This window comes from Panicum virgatum, chromosome 2N (genome assembly GCF_016808335.1).
Source record: "Panicum virgatum strain AP13 chromosome 2N, P.virgatum_v5, whole genome shotgun sequence".
Classification (NCBI taxonomy): Eukaryota; Viridiplantae; Streptophyta; class Magnoliopsida; order Poales; family Poaceae; genus Panicum; species Panicum virgatum.
The window spans coordinates 41,769,749-41,779,365 of NC_053146.1; the positions used below are offsets into that span (position 1 = coordinate 41,769,749).

Below are 9,617 nucleotides of genomic sequence, written 5' to 3' on the forward strand. Positions count from 1 at the left end.
CTTAGAGTAAACTTTCCTACCCATCGGATCCACTGTGAGGAACCCTTCCACCAGAATCTCTAACGAGAACAAATCAACCCTATACAGACGAAGCAAATCAACACGACCTACGATTCCACACGTCCTCAAGTCAGATGCGGAGAGATTTTGGTGTACCTGGACTCCACGCCGTCGACCTCCATCGCTGCCGCCCCCATTTGGGCGGGGGGGGGGGGGGGGTCCATGGAAGGGGAACTCACCATCCGCTTCAGGCCCCTTCATTGGCACTCCCCTCTCGACTTCCTTTCCCGCCGTCGCCTGCAGGTCGTCACCGCCGGCCAGTCGCCTCCTCAGCTTCTAGGGTTAGGGTTCGTCGGGAGGGGGAACGCGAGGCGAGCGAGTGAGAGCCAGGGAGTGAGAGCGACGGAGTCAACGGGCTCTATCCGAGTCGGGGAGGGGCAAAGGCGTCCATATAGAAGAATCGTATGGGTACGCCGGCCTGCAGGTGGGCCCGGCGTCGCCGCAGCCATAGAAAATGGCATGAGCCAAGTAGGGAGCAAATTGTAATGACACGGTTGTGAATACCTGAATTGTAATGGTATATCAGAGAAGTCGCAGAATTATAATGGCATCTTTCCAATTAACCCAAAATTTAATGGCACCGCAGCCGGAAGAGCGTCGACGAAGCAGACACGCGAAGTGGAGGACACCCAGTCGATCCACGAAGAGGACCACAGCTTGAAGCAGTCTTGCACCAGAACCAACACCGGCACCCTCCGCGACGAAGCCTGCAGGGAGGAGAGAGCTAAGTCGACGCCTACTAGGAGGTGTGCGACGTCCTCACGCCGCCGTCGAAAGCACCGACACCATGTCGGGCACGGCTTTCGCCTTGGGCTCCTTGAGCCCCTGCACGGCCGTCGGGATCGGAGTCCTCCCGGCGCACCCTCTCGTCCCCCCTCCTCCAGATCCCGGCGTCGGCGGCAGAGGTGGGCCGCGTCGACCTCCGCCGCGCGCCATGGCGGACCGCGACGACCTCCGCAGCGTGCCATGGCCGGCCGCCTCGAGCTCCGCCAGCCGGATCCGCGCGCGGTCACCATGGCAGAGCTCGTGGCGGCGTCCAGCGGCGGTGGTACCCCGCACCCCAGAACGCCGGCCAGCCGGGCGGCCAGTGCTGCCGGCATCCATGTCCAGGACCGCTTCGAGCTCTCCTATTTAGGGCAGGGGCGGCTCCAAAGGGTGGACCGGGTCTCGGCGTTTCGTCGTCCGCCGCGCGTCTCGACGTCTCTCCGTCTCGGACTGTCTCTCAGCGTCTCTCTGAATCCAAATCGCTCCGCCTCTCTGCTCCCTCGGTCAGTCCGTGCATGTTTTGGGGCAGCGGCATGGCGCCGCGGTGGCCGGCGAGCGGCGACCGCAGGTACTACCGATTCGTCCGCGCTTGGAAATTTGGGAGCTGCCACCAGTACCGATCTCCTCTGCCCTCCCATACAGCTCCCCACCCCTGCATTTCGTTGGAAGCAGCAACTTGCATACAGTTGCTGAGGAATCGATCCTGCTGCATTAAACCCCCAGCGAGGTAACAAACCTTTCAATTGCAGCTACCAGTAGATCAGCTAGGATGCTTTGGACTCAAATCATTTCACTATAAATGCGGCGGAAGGTAACACCAAGTAAGTTGTTTTGTTTATTCAGATCTAAACCTTTCCTCCTCCCTACTAAGGTTGCAAGTGATATTCGCCTAATCCCTGTGGCTAAGAATGAATCTACAGAACTGACTTCTCCAAGCCGAGCATCTGCCTCCAACCATCCTATAGCAGGTACTTGGCTTTCAGATATTTTTAGCCAGCTAATTAAAATAATAGGCTGTCAGCAGCAGGCGATTAACCTAATCTGTTTTCCTGTAGTATGTGTTAGCCTCGTCCTTTCCTGCACACAGACAATTAGATGATTATTTCATTTAGTTGACTAAACCTCTTTAAGGTGTGACATGTCTTCTTTATTTCTTCCCTTTACTCTCTATTCTTTTGGTCTATTTTTCTTTGTCAGGATAATAAGTTGGGTGCTTTGAACAGGTTGAAAGCGAAACATTGCAATATGGGAGGAGAATCACATACTCAACGAGTACCTCGCCACTTTCAGGGGATCAGATGATGACTCTGCTACAATTAGCGATGCAAAGGAAGCGGCTGTTGCGGCAATCATTGAGTTTGCCATCTACACTCTTTCAGGTGCTTGATTACCCCATTATATGCCTCTGTATTTGTCAATTCTATGAGAAGAAATTCAGGAGATATAGTACCTAAGAAAGATGTTTTTCCCATGAGATGTTCATTAATGTGCCTAACTTCTGGAATTGCAGTGCCGCATCAGGTTCATATAACATTTACCAAATGTGAATTTGTCTGATCGGACTGTTGAATTGATCATTAATATACCGGCATTAGTCTAGCCATCAAAAGATGCTCTAATGTTATCTTGGTTGCATATAAGCAGTGTTAGTCTTCTTGATATCTTCTTGGATCAAACATGTGTAGGTTGCCAAATCCTTCCATTGCTCTTTCAATATGTAACCTTATCCTTGCACCGCAACAATAACTGTCAATATATCTGAGTTATTGCAATTAAATATTGGCATCTTTCTGGCCTTGTACTTCCGATCATTGTGCTGCTTTGACGGGAACTTTTGCCACTGCAGTGTGATCTACTTAATATGCCAGCTGTTGCACAGCTTGAGAGGGATGAACAATATCAGTTACTTTACGACCTTCTAAAGATGTTCCTTACAAAGAGGATTGATTCCTATTCAGAGTTTCAGACTGTAAACTCTGCCTTGCTGAAAGATTATGGTATGTCCTCCTGCTGGTCTGCTGGACCGGTACTAATGATTCTTCCCTTCCAAATTCAACTATGTCAGACATCTTGGCTGCCTTTGTTTGATTTTTTTATGAACAATTGCCAGGACTGGTTCATGAGGACTGCATAACTAAAATGCGCCTCATGTCTTTGCTCGATCTGAGCAGCCACTGCTCTCGTGAAGTCCCTTATTCAGCAATCACTTCACCACTTCAGGTAAATTGACCATTCTATTTTCTTACTGTTCATCCGATCACATGCCCTTTTTACCTTCCTGAAACATTAACTGACTTTGATAATGCTTTGCTAGATCAATGATGATGAGGTGGAGCAATGGATCGTGAAAGCACTTGCGTTCAAGATATTGGATTGCAGGGTTGGTCAGCTTACCGAGACTGTCATCGTCAGGTATTCCTCCGCTGAGATGGCGGTGGCCCACGACATGGGTCCGGCCACTGTGGAGAAGCCGCGGTTCGATGCTCTGATGCCGAGCGAGATGGGCGGCGGGAAGCCCCAGTTCCGGAAGGTGCCCGTGCCGCAGCACTGCTCTGCGCCGCTCAAGCACTGCTGGATGGAGATCTACACACCCGTCTATGAGCACGTGAAGGTCGGCATCCGCATGAACATCAAGGTAGGGGATCACCCGGAATCAATTTCCTCACTTCGTTTTATATTTGAATACAAAAGCCTAGCTTGAATCCTCACTTAAATCCGGAGTTAGCTATACAAGCTATAGGTTACTAAGCATCATGATTGCCATCATGTTTGAATGCAGAATTTCGCCTATGGTCCAATCGGTTGAATGAAGTGCCAGGAATTTTAGATGATATCTGGCTTGGCGAGCAGCTAATCATTTGTGCAAGATACTACAGCTCAGTGAGGCTTTAGTTCAGCTCAGAATTGTGACCTTGTTAGAAGTAATAGTTTAGCATGAGCGTACAGTTCAGTTCAGTTCAGAAATGTGACCTCGACGATGCTTCTATCTGACACCTGAACAATTCCAAATCACAAGAACGTACAGGTTCTGTGTGGAACTGAGTTGTACTTGGCTCAAGGTTTGTTCTGCTGTTCTGTGTTGCTATTACTATGTTTCTAAAGCTTGGGAAACTGATTATGGTAACTAAATTGGGATTGGGGCATCATGGTTTTTGATATCTTGCTCCCCTCTGAAAATATACTCCTATGCCTATTTCCACTGTGTGCATGATTCGATTGTTATTCTTTCTTATGAATCCATTTCTGACAATCTCATTTAGATTGTTTCCTGTTCCAGTCAAGAAGGGTGGAGCTCAAAACAAGGACAGACACACCAGATGTGAGCAATGTACAGAAGTGCGCGGACTTTGTGCATGTTTTTATGCTTGGATTTGACATTGCCGGTGTTGTCGCCCTGCTGCGTCTTGATGACATTTATGTGGATTTCTTTGAGATTCCTTAGGGCTATATCAGCTAGATTGGCGGAAACGTATTGAGTTAAATGTGTATTGTTGCAACATGTATCGTTGCAGTTTTGATCGCATAATATGTTGCCATAGCTGATTTGTCTGTTGGGGGCCGGGCCTATTTATTGTATCCTTCTGGAGACCAAACTATATTACGATGAAATCTCTATAATCAGACAATAATTATACGTGCTAAATATGTAAATACTGAAATTATTGGAGGTAAAATATTGTACGAACTTAGCTGCCGCGCGCCAAGGCGCGCCTAATGCACTAGTATCTTTCTATGAAGAGGCGCAACTTAATTGATCGCTACTAAACTTGATTCTAACAATTTAATACCATCAGCTGCCAACCGTATCCTGTGTGCCTGCAGCCTGCACAACACTGTGCCTGCACCCCCTGTAAACGCCTATAAAAATGCACGCCTGATCGAGGGCTGACCGCGTGCTGGAACTGTCCATGATTTTCTGCACTAGTGAGCACGAGCTGGGGTACCGTCGGCAGCTCGCGCCGTAGAGATAGCAACGACGAAGCTGTAGCCCTCGGCGAGTAGACAAATGGTGGCCGCCGCTCGTTCGTCATCGCATCCCTTACTCATCCTTCTTCTCCTGCTGCCTCTCGTGGCGTTCTCCGCGTCGGCGGTGTCGTACGAGACCAAGTCCATGGACCCTGGGCTCGTCGTGATGACGCTGCCGGAGCCGGTGTCCGGACCGGAGAGCCTCGCCTTCGACGGACGCGGCGGCGGGCCATACTCCGGCGTCTCCGACGGCCGCGTCCTCCGGTGGGACGGCGGTCGCCGGGGATGGACCGAGTACGCCTACAACTCCAAGCACAAGTAAGCGAGCGAGCCTAGCTAGAGCGTTCCGTTCGTCTTCAACAACACACAGCAGGTTTGACACGCCTGCACGTGTCTAGGAGCGTGGCGCTATGCGCGCCGGAGAAGAAGCTGGTGGTGCCGGAGAGCGTGTGCGGGCGCCCGCTGGGGCTGCAGTTCCACCGGCGGTCCGGCGAGCTGTACGTCGCCGACGCGTACCTGGGGCTGCTCAGGGTGCCGGCGCGCGGCGGGCTCGCGGAGGTCGTGGCGGCAGAGGCCGGCGGCGAGCCGTTCAACTTCCTCAACGGGCTGGACGTTGATCAGCGAACCGGCGACGTCTACTTTACTGACAGCAGCACCACGTACCAAAGGAGGTACGAGCATACTGCACGATTATATTTGTTTGCTTTTAATTCGATCGATTTTCAATCCAAGAGGAAACATCTGATCTGTGTGTTAAGTCAGTTATATATTAGTTAGTTGTCACTGTGTTTCAACAAACACGATATATATAACTTTATTTTGTAATCAGGTGGACTAACATTCAAACTGAAAAGAACTTTGAACTTAGTTTGTACAGCAAATCGTAATACATACATGGGATAATTTTGTTTTGTCTTGCTAATATTTGTCCAAAGTAAAGAATGTCTCGATCATCATTCACTATGTTTGTTTGACTGTGGCTGGTGGCTGGTGTTGATTTGTTACGAGAAAAAAGTACTGCTGGCTAGTGGCTAATGCTAATTTGGTGTAAGAGAAAAGCATTGCTGGCTGATTGGCTGATCATGTCATGGGTTCCACCGAAGACAGAAGCAGTTCCTTTGCGGGAAAAAAATTGTTAGTGAAGTCTTGCATTCTTCCTACCAGAAAGGACCGTTTTCAGAATTAGAACCGTTATGGTGACAGTATTTCACCAATTGATAGCGATATAGACAAACGTAGTAATTGCAGAAACAGCAAAAAGAACCGTTGTGCCGTAGCTCCTCCAGCGAGTTTTAATTAATGATAACTCCCTAAAGTGACTCCCAACCGTATGTACATCACATCACATTAGTATTATTCAGAGCTAATAATGATAAGGTGCATGCAATGCAGCGACTACCTGCTGGTGGTGGCCCTGGGCGACGAGACGGGGCGGCTGCTTCGGTACGACCGGCGCGCGCGCCGCGTGGAGGTGCTCCGGTCGGGGCTCTCGTACCCGAACGGCGTGGCGGTGGGCGGCGACGGCGAGCACGTGGTGGTGGCGCACACGGCGCTGTGCGAGCTGCGGCGGCACTGGGTCCGCGGCCCCCGGGCGGGCGCGTCCGAGACCTTCGCGGAGCTGCCGGGGTACCCGGACAACGTGCGCGCCGACGGCCGCGGCGGGTACTGGGTGGCGCTGAGCAAGGGCGTCGCGGGCGCGGGCGCCGCGCCCACGGTCGCCGTGCGGGTCTCCCCCGAGGGCAACGTGACGGAGGCGCTGGAGGGGTACAGCTTCGTGTCCGTGAGCGAGGTGGCCGAGCGCGGCGGCGCGCTCTGGGTCGGCTCCGTCGACACGCCCTACGCCGGGGAGCTCCGGCGGCGGCGCCCCAGCGTCTGATTATTATATTGTGGTTGCTTGCCGTCCGATCCGAACAAACTGTATATGTGATCTGTTCAGCGTGCAGCTAGCGTACGTAGAACGTGTGGTGCGAATTGTGAATGTAACATTGGGTGATCCGTGGGCGTGTGCCGTGCCATGCCGTTCGCCGCCGCTCGTCGTCGGCGCAGTGGTAATGGCTTCATTCTGTGGTGGGATGGAGGTTGTTGCTTGGTTATCACGTACTTCATCCTGATGGCCCGGGTATTGGTACGTTAATGGCGGCATTCAACCCCTCTGTTTGGTGACGAGCCCAAGATTGTCGGGCGCCGCTCCGATCCATCCGATCCTGCTTGTCGTGGGAGGAGGAGACTGCTCGAGTGCTCCAACCAACGTACGAACGCTGCTAGCAACACCGGGTGTGGAGCGAGGGACCATTTCGATCGGTGCTTGGAGCATGGTGTTTGTAGTAGCTGGACGGTCGAGCAGCGTCTCTAACAACGACGGCGATCGAGGTGAGAGAGGTGGTGCGTAACAGAGCTGTGCTGTACGTGTTTGTACGCGCGCGCGGCACGCACGGACGGGCGTCGTACGCCGGTCGTGCACGTGCGCGCGGTGCATCGATCAGCAGCTCCGTCCAGCGTGTGCACGAACGAACCACTTGGGAAGAGGACCGGAGATATGATGCTTCGATCCGGCCGGCCGCGGCCATGCGATCCAATACTAGATCGGCCACGGCAGTGTGGTCTCTGTTCTGTCCGAGGACAACGTGTGCTGGGGCGGAGCTACCGATAGCGATAGGGACGGCGGGCTGCCAGGACACAGGGGCAGCGCGCGGTGAGACGGGACAGAGCTCGGCGGCCAGGGGACTCTGGTCGAGTTGCCCACGGAACGGATGGAGTGATGGGTGCAGGGACGCTGTCCGCTGCCGGGGCGTCGGGTGGGACCGGCGCGCTCAGGTGAGCTCGGCCGCTAGATAGATCCGGTCCGGCGCGCGGCGGCGGGTGCCACCACCCCAGAGCGGCCTCGACCGTCGGCACAGCATCTCGCAGCCGTGCGCCCGGGAGGTTGCTCGTTTTCTTGGTTCCCACGAGGCCCACGAGCTGTCTGCGTCTGGCATGCCTGCTCCGCGGTGTGCGATGGCGGGATGCGGGTTCTTACGCTCCGGCAGCCCGGTCGACAACATTCGTTTTTGTAATGCTCATATTTAACTTTGCCTCAATCATCATGAGGCAAAGTGCTGCTGACCCATGGTGTCATTCAACCCCAAACGGCTCAACCCTACGAGCATCACTCATCTCTCTTCCCGATATTAAAAATCTGTTCTTTTTGGTAATATAAGAGGTGCTGCAGCAAATTATTAATTTTATCGCCAATATCTAAATATTTTTATCGCCAAAACACATGTACCTCTCCCTCAAATTTAGGGTGTTCCTCCCTTCACCATATCCTTTGAATAATCCGGTACAGTACCGGCTACCGAAAACGTAACAAATATTATTGGTGATGGAGAGAGAAAATATTCACTGTACGGGAGATGTAATAATTTGATGCGGATATTTTCTGTGTTTCCCGGTTCCCGCGGAAAGCCGAAAACTGATGAACCTCCGTTCAAAACAAATTGCCTCGTTCCAAACGTATTTTGCAAAAGCTGGTTTGCAATTTCTTAATTCTTACCCGACCGACCTATTCCCGGGACACGGCGGGACCGCAGCAGATCACATCAACCCAATCAATGTTGCGTGAATCATGTAGACTTGACCTGCGGCAGCATCGCGGAGTTATGTATGATCGCAGCCAGAACTAACTGTAGTGGGTGTTTGGTTTCCGGCGATGGTAATCTTGATGACCCGGCGTATCTAATGTATGGTCCTCCGGAACGCGCCGCGCCAGCGCCCCTACCTACAGCGCTGCCGGCTCCAGCAGCGGGCGGTGGCCGCTGGCAGCTGGCGCGCCGCGGCGGCCGCGCCATTAGATTCGCGCGAGCCTGGGACTGGATCGACCGCGGAGGCGTCAAGTCGAGGACGGCCGCGGCATTAAATTAGATACGCCCGAGCCTGGGACTGGATCGACCGCGGAGGCGTCAAGTCGAGGACGACGTGCCGATCTGGACGCCTCCTTGCTGGACGACGACTTGTGACCGGACGGACGGGATGAGAAGGCCGACGCCGGCCGGTCGGTCCGGTCGCCCACTGCGTGCGGGTCCGCGAAGGCATTACTGGATTTACTGCTGCGCGCGGCCTGCGTTCGAGGGCGGCGGCAGAGCTACACGGCCCGCGCGCACTAGCACCGGCGGCCCGGTGTGTCTGGTCTGGTGATCTGGCGTGGCGGTGCGCGGCGTGGGCTCGCACGTCGTTGCTGATGGGCGCGCGGCGTCGCGGCGGCAGGGCATGTGGGCACGCGGCGCGAACCGGCCCCGGCAGAGCGGATGGGTGATGATAGTGTCTGCTCATATTCTTGGCTGGCACCAAATCCCGTACCCCAGCGCGAGCTTCGCGCCGTGCAGCGGGGAGGATGATGGGGTCCGTGTACATACAGGAGGAGCTCGATCGATCCGATCTCTATTCTCTAGTAGTAGTAACATCCTTGCGCGCCGTGCGGTGCGGATCTGAGCCCCAAGGCAAGGTCGGCAGGCAGCATCATGGTACCCCTGCCTCTCTCTCTTCTAGTACTCCGGTCAGACAGCCATGAATAGGCAGCATCATGGTACACCTGCTCGACAGATATGTCTGCGGTCCGTGCAGAAGCTGGCCCGTGCGAGCGGAGCGGCCGGGAGAGGTCAGAGGAGACTCACGCAGTGTTTGGTTAGGGGTGTAAAAGTTTTGCTCCTTTGATCACTAATTAAATGTATTAGATGAAGTCTAATTATAAAATAATCTTTACAATTATGGTACTGTAGTATGTGCTGTAGTTAATAAGGTCTTTGACCGCATGATTAGATAATGATTTAGGAGTGGTTACTGTAGCACAA

At 53.4% G+C, this 9,617-nt stretch overlaps 2 protein-coding genes across 12 annotated transcripts; both read left to right on the forward strand.

The window, feature by feature from the left end:
* The first annotated feature begins 634 nt into the window (after window positions 1-634).
* LOC120660528 (RNA-binding protein pno1-like) lies at window positions 635-4,470 on the forward strand. 11 transcript variants are annotated; one of them, XR_005669637.1, is made up of 9 exons: window positions 635-1,393; window positions 1,468-1,793; window positions 1,881-1,956; window positions 2,049-2,204; window positions 2,672-2,822; window positions 2,936-3,045; window positions 3,140-3,460; window positions 3,605-3,884; window positions 4,103-4,470. XR_005669637.1 is itself a non-coding variant. In XM_039939091.1 (8 exons), exons 4-8 carry the CDS (start codon window positions 2,124-2,126, stop codon window positions 4,265-4,267), a joined length of 828 nt encoding a protein of 275 aa, XP_039795025.1. In that variant the 5' UTR covers window positions 635-1,552; window positions 1,669-1,793; window positions 1,881-1,956; window positions 2,049-2,123; the 3' UTR covers window positions 4,268-4,470. The 11 variants fall into 11 exon arrangements, 6 of the variants coding, with proteins under 6 accessions (XP_039795025.1, XP_039795024.1, XP_039795023.1 ...); XR_005669639.1 differs by lacking the exon at window positions 1,881-1,956 and having other exon boundaries at window positions 1,468-1,552; window positions 1,669-1,793; XR_005669636.1 differs by having other exon boundaries at window positions 635-1,793.
* Window positions 4,471-4,705: 235 nt separating this feature from the next.
* On the forward strand, window positions 4,706-6,941 carry LOC120660527 (protein STRICTOSIDINE SYNTHASE-LIKE 10-like). Its single transcript, XM_039939086.1, has 3 exons — window positions 4,706-5,109; window positions 5,190-5,462; window positions 6,184-6,941. Exons 1-3 carry the CDS (start codon window positions 4,832-4,834, stop codon window positions 6,665-6,667), a joined length of 1,035 nt encoding a protein of 344 aa, XP_039795020.1. The 5' UTR covers window positions 4,706-4,831; the 3' UTR covers window positions 6,668-6,941.
* Window positions 6,942-9,617: the final 2,676 nt, after the last annotated feature.